This window comes from Syngnathus typhle, linkage group LG9 (genome assembly GCF_033458585.1).
Source record: "Syngnathus typhle isolate RoL2023-S1 ecotype Sweden linkage group LG9, RoL_Styp_1.0, whole genome shotgun sequence".
Classification (NCBI taxonomy): Eukaryota; Metazoa; Chordata; class Actinopteri; order Syngnathiformes; family Syngnathidae; genus Syngnathus; species Syngnathus typhle.
Window position 1 is genome coordinate 9,691,354 of NC_083746.1, and position 25,674 is coordinate 9,717,027.

Sequence of the window (25,674 nt, forward strand, 5' to 3'; positions counted from 1 at the left end):
ATAGGCTCAATTCAGATTGCACAGCAAACTAGCTTTTAATGCTCATGTGAGCTAAGAGAAAATGTTTTTTTCAGTAACGCTTGACAATGGAAGGAAAAATATACATCCTGTAATAACCTACTTAAATTTGAGACTTATTTTACTTGACTGAGGATGAGAAACATCAGTCCATTCATTTGTCTGTTTTTATTAGATTTCAGTGTGTATAACATTGGACTAACTGGCAATTCATACCTGCAGTTTCATCTTGCACAAAAATCGTCTCACTGCAAACTCTGCTTTTCTCATTGACTTGTTTGATGCACCACTGGCTTGGTTAGTAAATTAACCTGAACCAACACAAGTTTACTATTGACTTTTCAAGCTCCTCTCCACTGAGTCACCAGACCAGCATGACGACTGTTTCCATATGGTACCATCCAGCGCTTTAAGTAACAATATGACACACACGGATCACAATCAATCAAAATAGAATACCGTATTGTAATTCAAATAAACAATGGATAAATTGGGAAAAAAAAGAGTGAATGTGCAAAGGAACTTTATTTCAGGAGGAAAAAAAGCAGAAAAGGTGTAGCAAATATCCAGATGCTTGAGGACTTCTTTCCCAAATGGAAGATTTAACTTCCAAAACAAAGTTCTGTAATGCACTGACTGCGAGCAGTGAGAGTCTGAGTGTATCACAGAACTTTATTTGGAAAGCCACAGTGCCACCTCATAGGTTTGTCTTCATCCAGCAGACTGACATGTTGCTCCCTTGACCTGCAGCAAATCACAAGAACCGCCATACATGTGTTTTACTTGAGCACACTTCTAACATTCATGCATAATTTTTTATTTTATTTTTGCAGATGGGGGGGGGGGGTGTCAACGTGTGGCTGCGGTGTGAATGCTCCATATGGAACGGGCCTACTGGGTGGCTTAGAAGTCTAACGCCAGCCAGGTACTGTCGGCCAGATGGGAGACTTTTGCACATTTGCAGAAGTTTTAAAATAATTTGCGTAATCGAGGCCATTTGAACATTGTTTAATACAAACAGCGCAATAATGCCTGTTTTACAGAGTTGGTTCCACTTGTAGCTTCTACCTGTTGAGCCTTGAGGATTCAACAGGCCTTGGCAAAGCTGATTTCACCAAGTCAACTTTTTGACGCTGTTAATTTTTTATTTTTTTTTTAAATGTGCACAAGGTCAACGAAGCTCTTGTTGACCATTATCTAACAGCAATTTAGGAACACTTGCCACTTTAAAAGCATTCACGTGACAGCAACTTTTTGCAACATGAAAAAGCACAACGTCACCTTTTCAATCATAACATGCAGAAAGACGGCAGGCGAAGAATATAAGTCAAGTGGGTTCGGAAATAGCCATAGCGGGGCCATACTGTACCTGAGAGGTAGCGGTCAGCTGCAGCAGCCAGTCTGTTTAAAAAAAAAAATGCAACGAAAGGCAGCAAAGTGAGGACGTCGCAGGGCCACCTAAAGAGCGCGATGCAAAGCCACTCTTTCTTCGCTGCACTTGATGTGCTGACGTGCAAAAGCGATTCAAGTCGTGAGGTGGCCGGTGCTTCGGTCGCCGTCGTTTTACCTTTTCTTCTTCCTGGCCGCGAGTGAGTGCTGCGTGCAGTTGACTCAATGCAGCTGGAAGAATGTCGACGTGGAGCTGCCAAACGTGAACGCGTGCACATGAGCGCGCTTCACGGGAGAGCATGGAGGGCTGGGGGGTGAAAAAAAGAGAAAGAGGCTTTTTTTTTCTATGTGTGTGTATGTGTGTGTCATTGCACGCCAGTGGACTGCACTTTACTGTGCGTTTCTTTGCACTGAGGTGACAGCGCCAGTCGGTTTTTTTTTAGTTTGTCTTATTCCGTCCTCTTTTAACTACCATATTACTGCAACGTTTTTACAACCGTCCTACATGGTTTAAATATGGAATTCACGTGGTTGGTATGACTATTTGCACGATCTAATAATTCAATATACATATGATCAGAACAGTGAATACAAAGTGTTACAGTTTTTTGTGATATATCATGTAAAAGTGAGATTAAGAGACTCCATTTCAAAACTTTTCCACACTGTGACCTATAACCCACACAAGTCGAAAAAGAAAGTGAAATCTGTAATCAGAGCTTGGAGGTTTTAAAATTGAGTAATTTACCTGAAGCATGGCAGAACCATCAGGGAACAATGGCATGCCACTCATAGCTTGGAAGTGGCCTCATGTACATACTATAAAAGAACAGTGCTGTCTGTCATCTCAGTCTGCCTAAAAAATGTGGACATTTAAGCCTACAAAATCTCTTGGAACTATTTAATCTCTGCCAGGTGAGCATATTGTGCTTTCTCAAGTGTAAATAGAAAGTTAAATAATACAACTTCTTGTGGCTAAATTTGATGTCATTTATTTTAACAATATTTCATTTATTGATTTAGTTACATAGCAAATTCCTATTGTAGTACATGTTGATTTAATTACATAGCAAATTCCTATTGTAGTACATGTGATATAGAGACAATGCGCATCACTGAACTCATTAAACTTGCAAAAAAATCTTTTCTAGGCTGCCAAGGCCTTCTTACCTCCAACATAGTCAACCACCAGGGGGCGCTGTAAAACCACTATCTCTTGTCTGTGACGTACTCAACTCCACAGTATCATATTAGTATGTTTTGAACCCTAACCGTTTTTATAACTACGCTTAAAATCCCTCATACAAAATGTCATAACGTGTCATATACGTATTCCCCAGACGAGTGCATGAACAAATATAATCCAGTCCACAAGGAGTTAAAGGACCGAGCTCAGACTGTCCCATACGCCTAGTGGAGCGGCGAGGAGGGGCCATGTGGCAAGGAGGGGCGGCTGACAACCGGGAAGCAGCCGCTCAGTGGGCTGGGCCACACGTTCTCGTGATGTTAGTTGGGTAAGAAGAGGGAGCAATATTTTCTCCACTATCCAGACATCGAGACGGACTATCTCTTGGCCCTTGTTTGAACCGAGAGGACAAGGAAACTAAAATTACATTTTATTTTAAAAAGCAACCATTTTGGCCGCGTTAAGGCGTCTTTTTAACGCAGAGGCGTCCATGATGATGGAAATGGAGGTGATGCATTCCGGACAACAGGTAAATAAAAAGAGGTGTATGTATGACAACCTATCTGAAATGTCATTTTACAAGTATATATATATTTTTTAATATATTAATATGACAACCGAGTATAAATGCAACATGATCAAATGAAGGCTAGAATCTGCGAGTCATTAAGTTGTGACGTTTTTTGTCAAACTCATTCAAAATCTATAGTTTGTGTTTGAAATAACGTCTCTATGTGTGTGTGATTTGGTCATGACTAGTTGTCTTAAATAGAAAAGCAGTGTGTTGTTTTCTTTTCCTCCATTACCATATAGTGAGTTCGTCTCAAGAGCATGTGATCGCCTTCGATCTGATACGGTGGAGGGGGAACCAGTCACAACCAGCTCCGACTCGCGTTATTACGCTGCTTCTTTTTACAAAATACATACTAATAGCTGGACAGTGTTGTAATAATAGAAAGGAAACCCCCAGCGTTCCGGATAATTCACATGTTAATACGACGACGGGTTTAGCTTGAGCTGAGCATTTTCAAACATGTCCGACTAGACATTCAGTGGTCATATCATTAGGTACACCGCCCCGTGAGAGTTGTCAATGTCCAAAACATTGGGGTGTCTCGCTGTCTATACATATCCACATAAATGTAATTGGTATTAACCAATGACTTGATTCATCCAAACAGAAAAGCTATCATAATTGTGAAAGAGTAATGGCGGCTTCAAAACACAATGAGAATTAGTGAGGCCATTCTGGGCTGTTCTAGAACATGTGTGTTTCATCATGAGAGGTCAAGGGGGCATGTCGGCTGATAAATGATGAAAGGAGAAAGTCCCCTTCTGAGGACATTGTTTTTTTTTTTTTAAGAGTTCAATGAACAGGACCCATGTGCAAGTCTTGTCAACTCTCACCCACTTTTGACAATCCCATGTGTGACTTGTGTCTAATAGTTGAACACATTAACAGTATCGTGGTTGTCTAAAGGGAAGGCATGCGGTTAAGCGTGTTGTATACAACTGCTCATTGTTTGGAAGTCAGGGCAGGGAAATGCATCTTTCATTTAATGGACTAGTTTCCTTGTTCTGTGGCCAATCTACGTCTGGTGACGGTAAGCCGTTGTGAAGCCGTTTATATGATTTGTGATGAGATAATGGCCCGCAGGCTTTGAGTCTGAAACAGGATTTGTGTTTTGACATCACATATTTACATTTTTAGTCTCTTACTCTGCCCAGCTCTCCTGTTGGGGCCCATGTGAATGCCAAATGGAGAGTCTTGAGTAAACTTCTTAACTCTGATGCAACACAGAGGCAATGGGTGGGTCACTGAAATGGTATCAAAGCCATATGAATGATGTCTACTTGTGGCCCATATAAGTCACATGTTTTAAACATTTCCATTGGGTTGATGAAACATTCCGGGGGCTTGTGAAATGGTTTCCTTCTGTAAATAAGTTCTGGTTATTAACTCAAAGAAGGAAGCAGTGAGGGTTTATGTTTGTTGAAGAAGGCAAATCCATTTGAGCTTTTAGTGCTATCAAGTACAGGCTTAAACATTCAACAAGGGAAAATTGTGCAGTTTGTTATCATTGACTAAAGTGGAAATACAGATGCTTGTGTAATGTGTATCCTGTATTTATATACCTAAGCAGATATGTGTAAGCAACTGAGTTTCTAATTATGGTGGAACATCTCAATGAAAAAACAAGAGGCTGAGACATTCATCTAAACTAGTACAACAACCCTCATACAGTCAAGCTTACCCAAACCTAGTTTGGCACCTCGAGGTAATTGCCCGTATAATTTAAAGAATGTGTGATGAATATACTCATTTATTTTTGCTCCCTAATCCCAATTTGGTTTACAATACCTTTACTATTTGTCCAACTTAACAACAGATAAACATTGTCAGAAATTGCCAAATTTGTTGTTGTCTGTATGCCATTATTTCTGTCTTATTTTGTAACGTATTGGGGGGAAATCATGCGAAAACCTGAAAAAGGACAGATTTTTGGACAAAGGGGCTAATAGATAATTTGGCTGAGCAATTAATCGGTTATGCCCTAGTTTTTACTACTTGAGTGAAAAATGTATTCCCACTTTTACATAATCGGGGTAATATCAAGTCGGGACTTTAGTGTGTGGTGTCAACTGGCGAAGGAAATAACTCCCATCCATTATTCATTTGTGCTGTTAATGGTGGCTTTGTTGTCAGCCAAGGTAAAACGAAGGGACAGGGTGTGGCCACGTCCACCACAGGCCGGCTCCCTTTTTCCTGTCCTAACATTGTCCAATCCGTCTAATCCTAACACGCCGGCGCCTTTTCTTCCCAGGACACGGACCTGATCGACATTCTGTGGAGGCAGGACATCGATCTGGGGGCCCAGCGCGAAGTCTTCGACTACAGCCACCGCCAGAAGGAGCACGAGCTGCGGAGGCAGCAGGAGCTGGCGGAGGAGAAGCGGCTGCAACTCCTCCGTGAGCAGGAGAAGGCTCTTCTGGCGCGGCTACAGCTGGACGAGGAAACGGGCGAATACGTGCCGCGGCAGCTGCCCAATGCCCCGCTGCAGTCGGCCGTCACGCCCCCAGAGGCTGCACAGGTACCCGGACGCTGTTGTGTGTAAAATGCTCAAGCTACTTCACCTTGTTTGGATGGGTTGCGGTGCGGCCTTGTGGTTGCTCGGTTACCGCCGCGCGTCATTAGTTAGGCAAAGGTGTGCCTGGAGTGGACACAATTTTAAAACGTTTGTACCTGCTAGCTGCTACATAACCGGAGTTCATCAACGTATATTTGCAGGATGTCAGCTTCACGCAGCAGCGTGCCGAGCCGTTGTCATTTGACGAATGCTTGCAGCTCCTCGCAGAGACGTTTCCCCTTGAGGAAAATGAGGTACTTACAACTGTTACAATGACTTCCAACACCGCATTTTATAACACTCCTAACCACTTGGTTTACCTCCTAGGATGCGCCTATTTGCCTGGACTCGAGTGGCGCCTCCGTATCCGGTAGCCGCAGCAGCAGCGTTGCCATGATGTCCCCCGAGCAGCCATCTTTGGCCCCGCTTACGATTTCACCAGATGCCCTGACTACATCGCTGGCACAGAAGAGCTCGCTGGATATTGAACAGGCCTGGATGGAGCTCCTGTCACTGCCTGAGCTGCAGGTACGAGCTGTGCAATTTGAACCCGTACCAAATGTACAAACACACAGATAGTTTCACTTTAAATACTTACGATACTGGCAGCGCCACAGTAGCATTACGGCGACTTTGAACAGTTTTTGTTTTCGGAAGGCGTTACAGCTCGAGGCTTGTGTTTCACAACAGTCGCTTGTACGAACAGGCTCTGGACGAGTCCCACCCTGCTGCGTCTTGGAGATAACGCTGGACCCACCTTGCTAGCACAGTCAGGAGGAATATCTAGCCGTTGCGTAAATAAGCACAAAGGGTTTAAAAATGGGGTCATGCGGGCGAGTTACAGAATAGAAATCCCGTATACCTGTACATAGTTTTTAAATTGTGTTTTGGAAAAAATTTCTTACGACTACTTTCGCACTCCTGTGCCAACTTGTTTATAATTCGTCAATTAGTTCCCGGGTGTGCCCGAAAAAACAACAGCGAATTTCTATGACGCAAGCTGAATGGATGAATGGGCATCTGACTATGTCTGCTAAATTCTTCCACTAACTTAGGCTAGCTTACTAGCATTACATACCACTGAGCACGATGGCCTTTTAGGGTAAAAACTGTCTTGGATTTAAAATGAACTTACTAACCCCCGCAAAAATGTTCCATTGAAGTTGCTGTTTATTTATTTTTTTCATTTTTTTCCGCTTTCTAGCAATGTCTTAGCCAGCAATTGGAAGAAGACCCACTGAAAACTGCGGCATATCCACTTCCAAACAAACCCGAAGCACAGGATCCAAACTACTCGTTTTATCCAATTTCCAGTCCAGTCCAAGAGAAAAACAATTTAAATATGTGTCCTTCAGCTTTTATGAATACATTTGATGGCTCAGTTCCCAGTGTGACACCAGCAGACAACGGGAACGAAATAAAGCCAGAAGTGCCCGAGTTAAACACTCATTTCAACCTTAATAGCTATTGCAACACATTTTACCCAGAAACTATGTTGGAAGAGAGCGGCACTCAACAAGACCTTGAGGGAAACGAAACTAATATGTCCGATGTCCTGAACTTGTACAGCCTCTCACCCGGTGACACATTTGAGCAGGGCAGACACAATTTGTCTGCAGAAGTGCCCGACTTAGACTCTGGACTAGGCTCAAGTCCCCACTCTTGCTCACCTGCGAAATCCCTATACGGAGAAGAGTGTTTTGACGGCAGCGATTCCGACATGGAAGAGATGGACCAGAACCCTGGCAGTGCAAAATCGGACTACTCAGAGATGTTCTCTTTAAATTTTCAACCCAATGACCTCCAGCAAGCGTTTCCTCTGACCACATTGGTGGGCCAGATTCAAACCCAGGATGATGAGACCAAACAAGAACCGTCAGATTCGGCCGAGGACAGCGGCCACAGCTCCTCGCCGTTCACCAAAGATAAGCGCAAAAGAAGGTCGGATTTGCGTCTCTGCAGAGACCAGCAGAGGGCCAACGCCCTCAAGATCCCCTTCAGCATCGACATGATCATTAATCTGCCCGTGGACGACTACAACGAGCTCATCTCCAAGAACCAACTGAACGAGTCTCAGATGGCCCTTGTCCGCGACATCAGACGCAGAGGAAAGAACAAAGTGGCAGCTCAGAACTGCCGCAAGCGTAAGATGGAGAGCATCGTGGGGCTGGAGAACGACCTGGACTCCCTGAAGGAGGAAAAAGACCGTCTGCTGGGCGAGAAGTCTCGCAACGCCAGCAGCCTGAAAGAGATGAAGAGGAAGCTGAACAGCCTCTACCTGGAGGTATTTAGCATGCTGCGGGACGAGGACGGGAACAGCATCTCCCCGTCCGACTTCTCACTACAGCAGTCGACCGAAGGCAGCGTCTTTCTCGTTCCACGCACTAAAAAGACTTTGATCAAGAGTTAAAACTAGTCCCCTATCTGTCGAGTGAGGTACTGCAGTCGTACAGTCGCACCAGTCAATGGCTTTCAGCTTTATACATGAGTAGCTCCACAGAACTATTGTATAGTTTATGGTTCTTCTTGGTTGTTGTAATGTAACATTTTTGATATTTTATCTCTTTTGTACTCTACCTTCATATACAACGTGATGATTTGTAAATATAGATATGATATAAATCAAAAGTTCATAAATAAAAGTTTATTACAACTGTTACTGTATGTGTAAATATTCATATTGTATAGACATTGTTTCTGTATGCTAACTAAATGAAAGATTTGTAAAGAGACCCTCTGATTTGCTGCGCAAGTTATGCTTTTCAATAAATCATTCTAATGCTATATGGCGTGATTATTTTTTTGTGTGAAAGCAGAGCTTTGCATCACAGCCTGATTGATTCCAGATGGATATAAAGTCTGAGGCGCCATTATATAACTCACACATTACAGTTAGTTCTGGACTTGGCAGGCGCACGTAGCCGCAAATGAATAAAACGCGGTACAGATACCAGAAGAGTATCGGCTTTTACCCAATTTCCCAATCACTTCGCCTTCTTTTTACAACACTGTTTGTACAATAACCTAAATCTTTTAATACGGTGATCTCGCATGGTTTAATCACACCAGTTGCAGTTGTGTTGCACAACAAAAGGCCTGATTGTTAACGCTTGACACTTTTACAACGATTCGACAGAGCCGGTTTTCTCGACCGACACACAATAACAATTTGCGTGCCCTGCACTTTGGTACACAAACACTACCTCGAGCCATGCACCAAGCCCACATACGTGTGTGTGTGTGTGTGTGTGTGTGTGTGTGTGTGTGTGGATTATGAAAGTGACATAGGTAGTCACGCTGCAAATTCACTTTTGAAAACATGTTAACATTATCTCACCTTTACAGAAAAACAAAAAAAATACAATTCATGAAAAATACTTTTATTCCAGTCCAAGTCATATATACAAAAAGGCAAAGGCTATGAATGTTAAGAGACACACCCTCCTTTGTGTTGTGCTTGTGTGTGTGTGTGTGTGTGTATGTGGGGGGTGGGGGTTAACCTTCCGATGCTACAACATTTCATCCAGCATTAAGACTTTGGATGGAATGGGTTGGGTTAGTGCCCATCACATTTGACAACATTTATAAATACCGTTTTTTTCCGTGTATAATGCGCCCCCATGTATAATACGCACCCTAAAAATGGCATGTTGATGCTGGAAAAAAGCCTGTACCCATGTATAATACGCACCCAGATTTTGACTCCTACTTAAGTCCGTGAACGTAAAATTATTTCAGAAAAAAGGTCATCTTTGGGAACAACCGGATGTTCTGCCGGCCAGTATCACTGCGCATGCGCTAGCATACTCAATAGCGAAGAAATGTTTCGGATTTGTGTAGGGTACATTGTGACAGCAAACGAGCAGGTGATCTAGCAAGCGTCTGATACGAGAGCATTGTGTATGTATGGAGTGTGTTTGAAGTGAACAGCAGAGAAGAAAGCACATCTGTAATGGCGGCCTCCGTATGATATCCGGATTTTAAAAAAAAAATAAAAATTGAGAAAAAAATATATTTTTTTGTACCCATGTATAATGCGCACCCCAGATTTTAGGACAATAAATTAGCTAAATTTTGCGCATTATACATGGAAAAAAACGGTAAAACATTTATAAACAAAATTTATAAATAGGTGTTGCAGGGCCCAATAGGCACGTTTTCATGCGTCATTGCTGGGCGCTGTTAATTGCCTCAGGCATTGTGGTTTGAATCATTTCCTACGTTGGCAAGGAGGAATGCAGTGTTGGCATAAAATGGCAGTTTGGGCATCAATGGCAATTAGCCTGAAAGTTTCCAATGGCAGTTCCCTGACTATAACTATAGTGATTGCTAATTTGAAGCTAGGTTACTACGCCAATGATATTAAAAATGTTTTTTTCATAAAATGTATAAATGTTCTGTCTCTCTTTTGGGAGGCAAGCTGTTTTAAATGGCCAAGGTAGCCTAAATCAGTGGTCCCCAACCTTTTTTGCGCCACGGACCGGTTACATGTCAGAAATATTTTCGCGGACCGGCAATTATATAAATAATACATTTATATAGGTAAATGAATAATACATTTATAATAAATATATAAATACGATGAAATAAAATGATACGACTGACATAAAAACAAGTGCGTTTGTCTTAAGGTTTGTCTTTTATTGCAGGATGCTTGGTCTCCATGTGTTGAAGCAGTTTTGAATGCTTCATTGCCTGGTTAGTTAGCCTGTCGCCACATATTAGCTTTGCGTGACCGGGACGAGTGTCTTGACCTGAATTAATTAATCGTCAATAATTTTTTTTTTTCTTTCTGTGCGGCTTGGCGGCCCGGTACCAAGTGACCCACGGACCGATACCGGTCCACGGCCCGGTGGTTGGGGACCACTGGCCTAAATAACACAAATGTGATCCTGAGGTACATTACCAAAATTCAACAAGTAATACAACTGTCAGGTGCTCCCAAGAAAAAGAAATCTCATTTTGTGTTTTTCTCCACTTAACAAAATGTCTTTTTTTTTTTTTTTTTTGTGACAATGACCATACTTAAATCTTGGAGTGTGTGTGTGTGTGTGGGGGGGGGGGGGGGGGGGCATGATATGGAATCATTTTGGTAATAATTTGGAGAATACAGCATCAATGCATTAAGGTCACTGGAAAAATACTATGGAGGACGGAAAGTGCCAAAATTGTTTGTGGGCAGGGCTAAAGGCCGGCTAACTCACTTTCAGTCCTCCATACATCTACCTAATAATAAAAAGGGGTGCAAACAGCATTGGATGATATTTGTAAAAATTCTTACCCATCCAGACCCTTCCATGTTACTGCGTCTTTACCGACTTTCCGCCTCTTTCCACATCTGCAAATCAAGCAAATTGGTTACTCTTACCTGCTCACTCTTGCTCAAGTCAGCTCTTGTGAAATACTCACTCCCTTCTCAAGCCTGACACCTCAATATTTAGTGTGTAAACTGACTCAACAGGATGCTCCCCCCTCCACCCACCCAAATGTCCATTCGCTAGCTGGCTTCAGGAAGGTTTAGCTAGCCTTGACTCTGCGAGCCTCTTCCGTGCCGTTGCGTTGGCCGCCGCTTCCTCCTCCCCTCTCTCTCTCGCAATGCTGACTGGTCCACTGTGCTGGCGCTGGCTGAAGACTCGCTGTCTGACCGTCATCTGCAATCCTCCACACTAGCGATGCTGCAGGCACTCTGGGCTCCTTCCTATATCACTACTGCGGAAGGTCACCTCGTCCGTGATGACGTACATCAGGCAGGCAACACAATCTCACATGACTTGACTACACCATTTTTATTTGGGCTTTGCACAAACTAGTGTTCCCTGAAATCTAATCCAGACACTTTTCAAGGTTTTACTGTGTTCACATAGAATAATCAAAAGACACTTATCTCATCTAGGGAACTGTGCTGAAGGACAAAAACCAGGTTTATCTCAAGTCACGTAAAAGAATGAAAAAATAAAAGACAACTGGGTTTAACTTAGAAAAAGAAACCGCTCGACACCTGGCACAAGACCCAAACGCACAGAAGGGGAACAGTGGCTTTGCAGGCAAAAAACAAAACAAAACTATCATCATTAGGTATCAATGCGATGCGCTTGTGTCTTGATTTGAATGTACAGTCCTTCTTCCACAAACGGTCTGACTCGTGCGCTCCTCTAATGCCTCAAAGTAACCTGCAGCTTCCCTGACAATTCCTTTGCTCACCGCCTCGACTCTCCTGCTAAGAACTGAAGCCTGTTGAATGGATACAGGATAGAACAAATAGTTATTCTGCACTCGCATCGGGCTTACTCTGTACTCTTGCTACGAGGCTAGCTGCGAGAGCCAAACCAAACTTACCAATGTAATGTTTAAAAGCGCCGCGAGTAGCCGCCGCCACCGCTGTAGCCGCCTGAGAATGAAAACGCTAGACTAAGTTCTGATTACTCTCTGATGGTTTACTCGCAAGAGGATGATGACTCACCTCCATATGGTCCACCGGAGTTCCTGCCACCAAAGTTGTTTCCTTTCATGGGACCGTAGTTGGACTGATGGCCACCATAGTTACCGCAATCGTTGTAACTTCCACCTCCGCCGTAACCTGACAACAAATACGATGTTTAATTTAGTTGAAGCTGCTATTATCATGATTCTGTCAAACAGCTACAGTGGAACCTCAATTCTAGCACTCAGTTATGTATTTGAGTCTGTGTCTTTGCGAGACTTGACAAAGAGCAGTAATGAAGATGTAGAGCGCTAAGCTAGCTGCTCCCGTTAGCAGCCATCTGTGGCAGTCGGACAGTGTTAAGAAAACAAAAATGGAGACACATGATAATACATTGGCAACCGCTGTATGATATCTTTCTAGAGACAATAAAAGGCTTCACCTCCACCATTGCCTCGGTAACCATCACAGCCACCAGCAAATCCACCACCCTGATTGTAGCTGGGACCTCCCCCTCCATAGTTGCCTCGTCCTCCATAACCTCCTCCACCATAATTACCACCAGGACCTAAATAAAAATGGGCCAAATGCAACAGGATAACTAAAGTCTGTTCAAGACAAAACCACGTGAAACTACTCACCATCATAATCATCATAATCACCCCGTCCTCCACCGTAGCTGTCTAAGAAACAAAAGAGCGTATTGTTATATTAGCGGTTCAGCATTCATGAAAATTTGCATTTTGTTGGTGTCCTTTATTGTTCCCACAAAAGCTCACATATTGGCCTTTGTGTTGTTCAAGCCAAAACAATAACAGTGGTAAGCACCTCGGCCATAGTTGCCTCCACCACCAAAATGATTACTTCTACCCATGTAGTTACCGGAGCCTCCACTCCTCCCTGAAACGAAGACAATGGTCCAACAAAAATGTGCGTACAGTAAAAGCAAATCAAATATGTATTATTTAATGCCACGTACGCTTACCCCTGTTATTCGACATCACGTTCATTTCTTGCTTCGAGAGCGCTTTCCTGACTTCACAGTTGTGTGAGTTGATGGTGTGATATTTCTGAGCTTCAGGAGGGCAAATTGCAGGGTTGAAACACTGAAAGCATCTCTTCAAAAGTGTGACGAGTAGCAAATTGTCACCTACCGACAATTTTATCGACGGTGTCGTGATCGTCAAAGGTGACGAAGCAGAAGCCTCTTTTCTTGCCCGAGGGGCGTTCCTGCAAGATGTCGATCGACTCGATCTTGCCATATTTCTTAAAATAGTCTTGGATGTGGTACTCCTCTGTGTCCTCCTTAATACCGCCCACAAAGATCTTCTTCACTGTCAGATGAGCGCCTGGTCTATTGGAGTCCTGAAGCAAGCGTGATGATCACAAAGAAAGCTCCAAGCACACGTACGTCCGCCATGCAGTTCTGGTACCTCTCTGGACACGGCCCTCTTGGGCTCAACGACCCGGCCGTCGACTTTGTGAGGCCTTGCTTTCATGGCTTCGTCAACCTCCAGCATGGAGGAGTACGTCACGAAGCCAAAGCCTCTCGACCGCTTGCTGCCAGGATCTCTCATCACCTAAACATCACAGTTGTCTTATTGCTACTGTCATAGAAATGAATTAAAGACTGGATTTTTTTTTTTTTGTCCTTGTTATGGTAATTAAAACAGTTCCACATACCACACAGTCTGTAAGTGTCCCCCATTGCTCAAAGTGAGCATGTAAACTCTCCTCTGTAGTTTCAAAGCTCAGGCCACCAATAAAGAGCTTTCTGAGCTGCTCGGGTTCTTTACAGTCGAGGTCCTGCATGTTTAAAACAAGTATGGATGTGATGAGAAACAATCTCTACACAAAAGGCCACAGTTTACAACATGAGAGACAGAAGGCATTAATTGTAAATTTACTGATAAAGTAATTGATTTGATGTTTATTGAAAACAAAAATATTTTGATTATTGTATTAAGTAAAACGAGAATCAAATACTTCACCTCTATCCTTCTCTCAGTTCCTTTATATTCTGGCATTCATATTTCAGTCTTTCCTTTTGCTGACACCTACCTTCCTTCCTTTCCTTCAGACATGCTTATTACTCATTCACCTTACATCTTTTCTACCTACACTCAAGCCTTTTTTTCTTCCTTCCTTACCTCCCTTCCTTCCATCACAGACCTGCTTTTCTCTTCTTTCCTTCCACCCCTCTTTTTAATCTGCATCCTTCCTGACTTTGCTTCCAACTATTATTCTGCTGTCCTTCGATTCCTGTTCTAAATTTCCACTTTTTGTACTTGGTTGAAATTAGTTGCCGTTACTCGCGTAACCTCACCAAAAATAAATCAGTTTCAGAGAGGCATACAAATTCACTGGCCACTTTGGGCACTCCAAATTTACTAAAGAGCAATGATATTACAGTGCGTATTACAATCAGAATAATGTCTTAACGAGGCCTTTCACTGTAAAAACGAGCTGCACACGACCTAGCTTAATCAAACAAAAGATTCATACATATTATTTAACAAATGAAATATCCGCACTATTGTCTCAAACTGTGGAAATCAAACGTCCTCGCAGCTACGTGATCCACTACCGCTAGCTAAAATGCTAATCAAAACCACATAGCGAGCTCTGAAAAGGCCAAGCAACAAAAAGCAAAGATGAAAGGACGCTACGTCATGTGTGTTATCACATCAACATGCAAACGTTTGATGAATTAGGGGTTGGAGAGAAGAAAAACAAAATGCATAGAATTCCGACCTCCATTTGGATGTCCATGACTAAAGAGCTGGTCACGTGACAGTCTACACATCTACGTCATTTGAGCGTTCTAGACGTTTCTTTGTTGATACTAAACCAAACACAACACAAGTGGTGCAGTAATAATATTAAATGTCATGTTTATTTCACGCTCAAACGAAATGTTTTTTTTATATATATCTTTCGCGTTTGCTGCACAGGCAACCGCACGAAATAGCGAACCTGTGCCATCTAGTGGTGGAAGCTTTATCACATGCCTGAAAAAGATTTGCTACAATTTCTTTTTTAAACGTGTACTGACCAGTATTGCTACTGTTACTTTGAAAAGCGTTTTAAGTAGCAGTTACCTTTTGTTTATGTTATGTTACCCATCATGCCAAGTTACCATTATCAAACAAAAAATGAAAAGACAATCATGTTGCCAAGAAATGTTTGTCCATGTTCTCTGGTTCTTTATGGTACACTAAGGGAACAATCTAACGTTATGAATGCAATAAAGATTTTTCCTTAAGTTAGATATTCTCCTGATCAGCACGATCGGATGTGTATGATCTATTAGCCAGATGCTACAAAGCCTGCTTAGCCTAACCGGCACGTCTGAATATATGACTGCTTTATGGCTCAGACAATACTTGTCATTAAGTTTATTGTCCTTGGTAAGGAAAATACAACCTCAATAAAAAAGGCTAATGGCTCTTCTGACACTGTAAACACTAAGTATTTATAATCAGTCCAAATGCAAACATGACTTTTGTTTTGACCTGTCTCTTTTACAGCCATTATAGCTTGGAGATGAAACACATTGGAGAGAAAGTGGCTTAAAAACATCATCTTGTAAATTTGAACTCATTAACTCAATTCATCATTCTTTCAATTTTGTCATTTTGTACGGAATTATGTGAGCTTTTGCCTGTGACATCATCAATTTATTAATGTTGATTGATTGATTGAATATTTATTGACTATGCAAAGTTTGTACTCACCACTTACCATGTTTTTGTTTGTTCGTTCTTTTGATACTCCACGTACTTGCTTACGTCATCATATTCTTAGTTTAATCATGCTTTCAACCATATCTTTTCTTTGTTAGGGAAAATATTTCCCTCTGTCCAGAACGTTCAGTTGTAATCAAAAACGGGCGTCTAGCATTCGTCAAAACATAAGATACAATCAAGTACTGAACATTTTTAGACAACTTTGGCAGTGTCCGTGATTTAGAAAATCATCAGGCATGCATTAAACAGTTCCTTAATGGTCATTAAACTATTCAGGCAATATATCAAAAAACATTTGTTATTTCAAAGTGCTCAGAAATATACGTATATAAAAACCTTTGTCATTACCACCTATCAAAAATGTCTAGTTATGTCGATTTGGTGTGTAGGTATAATTATATGCTTAAAATATTTCTTTTATCGCTTTAATATGTGAATATACTGGTCTGCTTATGTACTTCATTCAATGAGATTTGAGCATATCTGTTTTTGTAGCTAGGCAGGACTTTTTGTATTTCGAACCCATTCCTTCATCATCTAAGGGAATGAACACGGCCCTTAGTTACTTTAATATACGATTAATCGATGATCAGTCAAGTGAAGTCCAGTCTACTAAACAAGTCCTACCACAAGTCTCTGTTCTTGTTCTCTTCATCACCACTAAATTAACATATGACGACAATGTTATTAAATCCTTTTTTATCGCGACCATTATTTGTGGAAAAAGTGCCACATAAATACATTTAAGTTCCACTTACCGCAGCTAAATATTGGATTTTGTTTTCCTGCCAAGGATTTCAGTACAGTCGAGCGAAACCCAATGTGCGTTTGATGAATGTACTTGCTTTAAGGCTTGTGTCATACCATATAAATAAAGCTGATGTATTAGTGCTGGTCTGTAGCTATCATAAACTAACAGGCCAGGTATGTTAGCTTTTCACACCGACAATAGAACTTTAGAACTCATGATCATCAGCGCTGAGCACTGAGCCTGATGAATAATGTCTGAATAGAGAGCCCCCATTAGTAATTTTGTCCAGCGCATTGGAAAGATGCGGGCTTCTCCAACCAAGATATATACGAGGCGCCTGTTCTGTTGTATGTCATTTCAGAACTATTCATCATGGCAGCATTAGTCCAAGATCTAATGGTATTGAACAATTCATTTGCTTAAAATAAGTCATAAAAAAAGAACACAAATTAATATTTCATGGCTATCGTTAAAAGGTCTTAACAATCTGTCCTTGCTTATAAAGCTTTGTGTAATAAAGCAATCCATTGAATCACATGCGAGTGGAGGCGATGGCATCCTCTCGGGGACTAAAATGCTGCATTAAAAGCTTTATTAAATAATTCATATTGCTTTACTGCCATTTTACACCTGCAAATTATGGTGAGCTGTATATCTGGTAGTGAGCAGTGGCAACCCGTCAGCAAAAATAACATGTACAGTAAATCTTCAGGCAAGTGTGTGTGTGTGCCTGTGTGATGACATCCTGCAAGCACTCTTGGGTCACGTGATTAGATAAAAACTATGATGCACTGTATCAAGACTCCCATTTTATTTTTAGGATCACAAAATGGAAATTGTCCGGAAAGAAACTGCCCTTCAGTTAATATGTACTGCACATAAGGTATATTAAATTAGAATCCAAAACAAACAACAAAAAACAGTGACTGAACTGCATTTAAGCAGTCATTAATTCACGAACCACTAGAGGGTGCTCGCGTACCACGACCCTTTACGAATCACTGATAGACGTGAACTGCATAGTGTGCATAATTCATATGTTGTCAAACATATTGCTTTCATTGTATTGCTGCTTTGGCTGCGTCTTGAGGAGAGGAAATGTAGTGTAGCCGAAATATTTTGCTACACCATAATAATCATTATAATAATAATAAAAATACTAACAGTAAGGTTGCTAATAATGATAATAATAAAAAATATTATTTAATAGATGGATAATAATATCCATTCAGGCGTACCAAGACACGCACTGCACTTCAAAAAATGCGGAGAATTTCGTCATCATAGCATCATAAATGTTTTTGTTAATCTCCACTAGATGGCAGCATGGTCCACGAAAAGACAAAGCTTTGTGCTCTCATCACAGCATGCAGATGCTAAACATGGTCGCGAGACAAGAAATGGTTATTTTCCCCCTGTGATGACATGTCTGGCTGTTGACTCAATTTTAATTATATTTGTTTGGTTGGTCCCATCATTGTGCAATGATACTGTTGTGTAATGAACAAAAGTCTTGGTGACTGGCAATTTTGATTTAGAGATCTACTTTTAAAGTTCACCATGTATTTATTTCAATTTACTGCATACCGTTGCTGTACTGCATGTCGTTGACCTTGTCCCGATGAGGCCGCGACATGGCTCCACAAGCACATCAGGGGAGAGAACCCGCAGTCGATAACCTGTTTTGGCCAGACGGACATACGCACATGGAAACATGTGAGGAAATGGACATCCAGAAGAGGGAAACCAAGCAGTCCATTTAGATACTGTCTACACCTTTTCACATGCAAGTACAAAGGCGGTCTCACACGTCGGTGTTGACTACAATCGCTCCCCGAGGAATTCAGGGAAAGAACAATTCCTTGCATCTGTTTCCTGTTCACTCGCATAGAGGAAAGCGGGTATAAATCACAGCAAATATAAATAGAATCAGCATTCAATTTACAAGAGATTGGTGGAGCCTTGGCTTTTTCGCTTCTGTGAAATTGATACGTGCATATATTTGCATTCAACAGTGGATGCATCAAATAAATGAGATGCCTCAGGTGTCGATGGCACTTTTGACTTACACGTTGTTTTTAAAACCATGGCAAGTGTGTGTGGAAAAACAAAAAACATTTGAACCTAAATGTAATGTAAGGCTGTGCCATTTAATTCAACAACACATTTTGTAACATATTTATGACTTTCCGGATGGATGATCATTGAAGCTCTTCAATACGACGAGTCGTTTGTTTTGCAGTTTCCTTTAAGAGACTCCGATATACTCGTATTAGCACTCATAAATCCGCAGACATTGATGCACCTACTTTGTATGTTAATATTGATTGATTGATTCTTTTTAAAGCTGCTTGACACGGTATATTGACACTGTCAGGCATGCCCCGGATAAATCTGTTTTGAATGAGCCAGAGGTCAGGAATGTATCTATTTCTCAAGCGTTTAGACAGAAAATTGCTCATTTTGTCAATGATATTTCTAAATAACCAGTCCACTGATGGAACTTGGTGTATTTGTAAATTCACTGTGAATTCCAAACTTAATCCAGCCAATGACCTTGCCCGGTCTGCTTTTGTTTTACTGCAAAATGGCAAGAGGGGGAGCCGGTGCTTGGAAAGAGTCCAATGCATCAGACTATTGATGAGGCGCAGATAGTGCGCGGTAATAAAAACCTTTATTTACAGCTCCGACACAGAGCCGCTAATTGACTGCCTGGAGGAAAACACATGCAGAGACTCACCGCTCTCACATGTCCAGTACTAATATCCACTATGTGGTTATCAGTGCACATCCCAAGTCATGTGACCATCACACACTCAGCTATGGCCTTCCCTACTGGGCGAGAAAAAAAACAGGGGAGTGGGACAGATGTGGGAGACATTTGGGAAAGACCCTATCCTGACACAAATTTTTGTGTACAGACAACAAATGAGCACAAAAGTGCTGCTTTCACACTTTTCCGCCGCCCCGACGTTGAGATCCCCCGGCCGAATGAGACAAAGGGATGGCGGGATGATGAAGTCCCGAGCAGCCCCCGGCAGGTGTTTCATTCGTCTCTGGAGGGGGGGGTCTGGGAATACACCTGCCCACTACAAAGCCAGGGTGATGGATCGAAAAGGCACTAACTGACTCAGCACTTATGGACCTCTACCTGGGATTAGAGGGGAGAGGACCTGATTGAAGCACACTGTCATCGCGCAAACAATAGCACGCATTTATCTTTGCTATCAGCCACAATGATCATGCCGCTGATGTACGACGTACATCATTGGGAGCCATTAAGAATCAATATTTGTATGGCAACATGACAAAAATCTAAAATATTTACATAAAATACCCACCACGCATATGGAGTAGTCAAACATGATTTGCTCTGACCAACCAATCACAGGAAAGGGAAAATTATGACATCATCGAGGGACACCACTCAGGCCCTGTGAGGAGGCATTTGAAATCTGACTAAAAAAAACATATATATAGATACACACACACACACAAACACACACACACACACACACACACACACATACACACACACACACACACACACACACAAAACCCAAGTTATTATTGCTGCATTTGTAATATTTCAAATTAGTTCATACTCCGTTTAAAGCGGAATGTGCATGGTCCCCCGAGTCAGTGACTAATGTTGTATAATAGTCGGTGCCGGCAGGGGTCATTTTACAAGTGGACCTCGACAAAATCTCAACAGGCTTTTCACACTGATACTGTAGTAGAAATATTATTACCATCAATTTCCCTTTAATTTATATTGTGTACATTGTGTTTTGTTGTATGTGATATCCATTCAAACAATATGACATACACTGGGAATATTGTATTGGAGAAAACATGCAAGGTAAAAAAAAAATATAGTATTAAAATAAGCTGCAGAAATGTTCATTTTGTAAATGTGACAGAATTTTGACGTGGCAATAAGAAAATGTAATTTCATTTATGTTGATAGCCAAACTGGAGCCAAACCTAACTAAGCATAACATCAACGGAGAGACAAAAAAGGTGGAGGTGGCGATCTTGAAAAAAAATAAATAAAAATGTCCAGTGCACTTTTTAACTTGAGACTTGCTGCACTTTCATCTAAAAGAGGCATCTCAATATCTGAATGAACTTTGTTGCAGCTATGCACCGTTCCTTCCTTATCTTGTCCTGTTCTGCTTATCAGGCCCGTGTACACACTTGCTTCTGTAATGAGCCTGCGCCTCTCCCCATGTGGACGGGCCCCCACATCCGTACACACACACGCACAATAGCGACGGGTGATGCTTGTGTGTACGCAATGTTCCACTCACACACCTGTGCGTCACCCTCCATATGTGCCCACCACATGCATGACTGCGCGAGGGTGTACGCATGTGTGTGTGTGTGTTGCTGAATGCGGAACCCCCCCGTTTGGGCTGGCAATGACAGATTTAAAGGATGTTGTGGATGTGAGAGGGTGGGTGGTAGAGGATACGCGTGACATACAGCATGCGGTGGTGTCGTGGAGTGATGGCATCCTGAATTTAATGAGCACAGCCCTATGGTTACACAAAGCTGTAAATCTGCCTGCTATCACTCTAATACAGGAAGCATTATCTAATAAGCGAAATTTAGACGGCTAATTTCAATAGAGGCCGATACCTCCCACTGTGTTGCGGAAGGCAACGCGTGCAGAAGGTGCGCCCACCGCACACATATCGACTTTAAAGGAGTATACTGTACGTTAATCTGAATTGCGGCAAAAGCAAGTAGACATATCCCAGATGTCTCGAGCTAAAAAGTGTAAAGGACATTTTGTGTCACTGCCCCTCTCGCTCACTCTCTTTCTGGCCTGTCCTCTCACACTTGATTTGTAGAGTGCTGGTGTCAAAGGGGACTACTTTGTAGATGCTGTGCTCTGCTTACCTGTTTCTCCACAGAAAGGGCAGTAAATGTCACGCCATGACACTCTCTGGATTGTCTCACTCCGACCATTACAAGGTTCCTGGGGTGAACGCAGAAACACATGGTGAAATTAATGGAAAGAAATGCAGTGACTTGGGGGGAAAACAATAATCATGATTTTTTTTTATTGATATTGAAATCATTAATATTGAAATGTATTCAACTATCAAAACCCAAATGTACAAATAAATAGTCACACGTAAAATAATAAGACTGTATATAAAAAAATGAAAAGGATACATAAAAATAAACACCTGTGTGCCTTGGCCTCTTGGGGGCAGTGTGGGGCGCACAAGGAGATAATTGACGATAAAAAGAGTAAAGAAAATTGCTGGTCAATTTCATCAGCGAATCTCTCCCTCCACGAAAACTAATGTCCTTTTCAATAAATGACTCAAAGTGCATAAGCGATGGCAGCTCTCCTTGCCCAACGGCCAAATATCACACAAAGAGGCGTGATGCCTTCAAAACTTCTATGCTCCCACTTGTCATACATTATGACGAGTTGTATTCATTACGCACTTTATGATGCTTTAATATGCATGTTCAGTGGCCTGATGGGGTGTGTAAAATTGTTATAAGCGGAAGCTGCGGTGTAAAAAACGCTTGTAAACACTGACAACAACTGTCTCTGTGAATGCAGCGTGATAACGTTGTTTGTCTTTCGGTCTGTCTTTTACGAAATCGTCCGTGTTGGAGTGACGATAAGAAGTGATGATATTGCACCTTCTGCACTTTTTAGGAAAACAAAACATGCTGACTGCAGAGGATTTCACGAGGCATTCTCGCACTAGACTAAAAGAGGAAGCCATGTGACTTTTTTTTTAGGGTTAGGTCACATGAGAACTATGTTCCCATTCTGCCCATTTATTTTTCAGTTACATATACACATACCATCCGTGGCCATCGGGAGGGTTTAAAATAGTAAAGCGCTTAACACTTTGGCCGAAAATAAGGAACAGCACATTCTTAACTTCCCACAGCAATGTTGTAACTTTCCCAAACAACAAACATCACATGTGATTCATTATTATACTTCAATAAAGATCAAATGCAGGGCAACAGATTTGCTGCTGTAATTTATTATTGTCACATCACATGATTTCCCAGCAATGTAATTGAGCCAGAATTAGTGAGGAACAAAATAAGCCAATAAAAAATTGAAATATATCTTTTGTGATATGATACATTTGGGAATTGACAGATTACAATGATATTTCATCATTAAAAACTTTTTCGATAAAACCGGTTGTGGGTTGTTCTAATTACCGTTTTTTTCCGTGTATAGTGCGCAATATTTTACTAATTTATTGTCCTAAAATCTGGGGTGCGTATTATACATGGGTACAAAGAAAAAAAAAAAATTTTTTTTTTTTTTAATTTTTTTTTTTTTTTTTTTTTAAATAAAGTCATGGTACAACAAAACCAACAACAGGACTGACCGACAAAGTCGTGGAACAAAAAGACAGGGTGACATTACCAAAGACAGGAACAGAATGACAGTAACACATGCAATGATCCAACGGTGAGCGAGGGGCAGACAGGACTTAAATACAAAACACGTTACATCGATTGAGGTGACACAGGAAGAGCGGGGTGACACGAACAGAAACTATGGCAACCTAGACACATAGCAAAACTGGGGACGAGACATGAAAAATCTCCCCCGAAATAAAACTCACCTTTCTTCTTGTTTGTTGTCAATCGCGCATCGCATTCAGCCATCCTGCCCAACACACTTAGTAAAATTCATAATTGACGACACATCGTTTGATGCGATGGTGCAATCCTCGATGGTGTGTTATTGTCAAATATTGTTTGTTTTTTAATCTCCATCGCGGACCGGACGTCATACGGAGGCCGCCATTACAGATGCGCAGAACGGTTGCGCAAGACACGTCAGCTATATAAAGAGCGAGAGTTCAGTTCTCCACCTATTAGTTTCAATTCACAGTTTAATTAGCAGTTTCAATCAGCAAATAACAAAATGCGTATTACAGGTAATATTTTATTTCACAACACTTTGCCTTGTTCCTTTCGTCTCTGCTGTTCATTTCAAACACGCTCCATACGACCGCAATGCTCTTGTATCAGACGCTCGCTCGATCACCTGCTAGTTTGCCGTCTGCCACAATGTACCCTACACAAATCCGAAACATTTGTTGCGGCTCCGAGTCACGACGAGGGGCAAGTTTTGGTTTCCAAGGGTGTTTTTATTCCTCTTCAACGTCTCTCCCATACAGAGCCGCCGTGTGCGCACGGAGCGCGGTGGTGCGTTTAGGGGCAGTCGGAGAAATCAACGCCAACAAAAAAAATGACATCCAGCCTAGTTAAGACCATACCAAAGACTTTAAAAATGGGACCCATTGCCTCCCTGCGTGTGTGACGATCTTTGGGACTTAAAAAAAAAAAAAAAAAAAAAAAATTAAAAAAGAATTTAAAAAAATTCATAAAAATTGGGTGCGTATTATACATGGGTACAAGCTTTTTTCCAGCATCAGCATGCCATTGTTAGGGGTGCGTACTATACATGGGGGCGCACTATACATGGAAAAAAACGGTAAGCACTTGAGTGACCATTATTTTAGCAAATCAATCAATAGATACAAAATTTATATTGGAAAATTCCCGCGGGACTCTTGACTGAGAATTACGCCCACATACCAATTCACTATTTTATCATCTGTACCACGTGTGTACGTTACTTAAAAATACACATAGAGTTTCAGTACACCAGCCTGATTGCTCAGGGCCATTTTTCAAAGGCTGACATACACAATATGGCTGGTGAAACTCCAAAGAGGTTTTAGGTCTCAGCTTAATTAGATCCTGCAGAGCAAAATCAAATCAGTCTAAACGAGAGCAGAGAGCCAAAAGCTCCCCACGCAAACAGGCGTCTCCTGTCTGCCCCGCATTCGCCGGCCAGCCAAAACGCTCAGTGTTTGTTTTTGTTTCTTCTACGGCCCGAGCCACAAACTTGAGACTTTTCTTGATCCTCTTGTGCTTGCTTCTAAATAGTCACAAAAAGAAGGATGGAGAATTTTGGCTTCCTTTCCCCCTTGCATACTACTTAACTCACTACTTAACCTTGACAAGTCAATGTGATGCAAATGGAATTTGCTTATCTGCTCCAGACATTATGGCCGCCTCTTACTGCATCGGGAGCATCTTGCTCCATCAGCATCGGCCACATTCACCTTCTAAACGGTAAAAACGCTACAGGAAGTTCATAAACCAACTAAATTGCTAAAGTACACACAATGGAACGGCTCCACTATATACAATGGTTGAGAGTGTTTTATTTTTATTTATATTTAACAAATTTGTCCTCAGTATGGCTTACAAAAAGAGAGAGAGAGAGAGAGAGAGAGAGAGAGAGAGAGAGAGAGAGAGAGAGAGAGAGAGAGAGAGAGAGAAAGAGAGGGAGAGAGACAGAGAGAGAGACCACACCATTTAAAGGCACAACACGAATATGCCCAACAGTGTGGAAGTAAAAATAATTACGCTTGATAAAAGCTGTTTAGTACTTTATTTTTTTCCTTTTTATATTTATATTTTACAATACACTACCACTATTTTTCTTTGTTAGAAAAACAAAACACTTTTTTTTTTTTTAATATGAACGGATAGAAACTGCTTTTTAAAACCAAACTTTCATTCTTCAGATTCTGGCTCATTTGTCTGAGTACAGTTAAGTGACAACTCCGCAACGGTGTGCTCAGTCAAATGTGGTGTGCAAGAATCTAACTACGTGTGTCTGCATTTCAGGCAGGTGAAGCGAGCCACTCGGCATCTGGCCGGTGCTCCCTGGCTAGAAAAACAGTCGTGTCCCTGCTGCCGAGTGGCTTCGGCCCAAGTCCATTAGTCACAAGGCCCTGGACACCTCTCAGTCATCCCACCACATAAGGCGGCGTAATTGATAGCCATCAGCCGCGAGTCGTGCGCTCGGGGTGCGGGGTGGTCACTTTATGTTTTGCTTAAAGAAGTGGGGTCCGCGACTCCCGGCATGTCTCTTCGCCATCACTCCACTTGAAGGTGAGATGATTTAGGAGGCTGGGAGAAAGTTAATTTCTCTTGATCATTGT

General features: G+C 41.7%; 2 protein-coding genes and 2 long non-coding RNA genes across 14 annotated transcripts in view; 1 reads left to right on the forward strand and 3 right to left on the reverse strand.

Annotated features, from left to right (window-relative positions):
* Positions 1-167: 167 nt before the first annotated feature.
* On the reverse strand, positions 168-1,921 carry LOC133159436 (uncharacterized). Its single transcript, XR_009715693.1, has 2 exons — positions 1,388-1,921; positions 168-762 (listed from the first exon to the last, which is right to left on the reverse strand). It is a non-coding gene; the product is annotated as an uncharacterized LOC133159436 (long non-coding RNA).
* Positions 1,922-2,940: 1,019 nt separating this feature from the next.
* On the reverse strand, positions 2,941-15,041 carry hnrnpa3 (heterogeneous nuclear ribonucleoprotein A3). Of its 10 annotated transcripts, XR_009715690.1 has the most exons (12): positions 14,134-14,817; positions 13,826-13,948; positions 13,576-13,722; positions 13,297-13,507; positions 13,128-13,217; positions 12,971-13,042; positions 12,784-12,825; positions 12,585-12,710; positions 12,182-12,298; positions 12,058-12,109; positions 11,003-11,059; positions 2,941-6,504 (listed from the first exon to the last, which is right to left on the reverse strand). XR_009715690.1 is itself a non-coding variant. In XM_061286407.1 (11 exons), exons 1-10 carry the CDS (start codon positions 14,167-14,169, stop codon positions 11,022-11,024), a joined length of 1,002 nt encoding a protein of 333 aa, XP_061142391.1. In that variant the 5' UTR covers positions 14,170-14,817; the 3' UTR covers positions 2,941-6,504; positions 11,003-11,021. The 10 variants fall into 10 exon arrangements, 9 of the variants coding, with proteins under 9 accessions (XP_061142391.1, XP_061142389.1, XP_061142390.1 ...); XM_061286407.1 differs by lacking the exon at positions 12,058-12,109; XM_061286405.1 differs by having other exon boundaries at positions 2,941-11,059.
* Positions 2,982-8,505, forward strand: nfe2l2a (nfe2 like bZIP transcription factor 2a). The gene is made up of 5 exons (XM_061286403.1): positions 2,982-3,122; positions 5,419-5,685; positions 5,883-5,975; positions 6,049-6,249; positions 6,926-8,505. The coding sequence occupies exons 1-5, from the start codon at positions 3,084-3,086 to the stop codon at positions 8,129-8,131; spliced, it is 1,806 nt and encodes a 601-aa protein (XP_061142387.1). The 5' UTR covers positions 2,982-3,083; the 3' UTR covers positions 8,132-8,505.
* Positions 15,042-17,486: 2,445 nt separating the features above from the next.
* Positions 17,487-25,674, reverse strand: part of LOC133159435 (uncharacterized) — a 37,000-nt gene continuing 28,812 nt past the window's right edge. The window contains exons 5-7 of one of the 2 annotated variants that reach the window (XR_009715692.1): positions 21,551-21,629; positions 19,984-20,101; positions 17,487-19,793 (exon numbers count right to left, since the gene is read on the reverse strand). This is a non-coding gene — a long non-coding RNA (uncharacterized LOC133159435). Of the gene's footprint in view, positions 20,102-21,550; positions 21,630-25,674 lie in introns of both variants that reach the window. The other variant, XR_009715691.1, reaches the window with a different exon arrangement.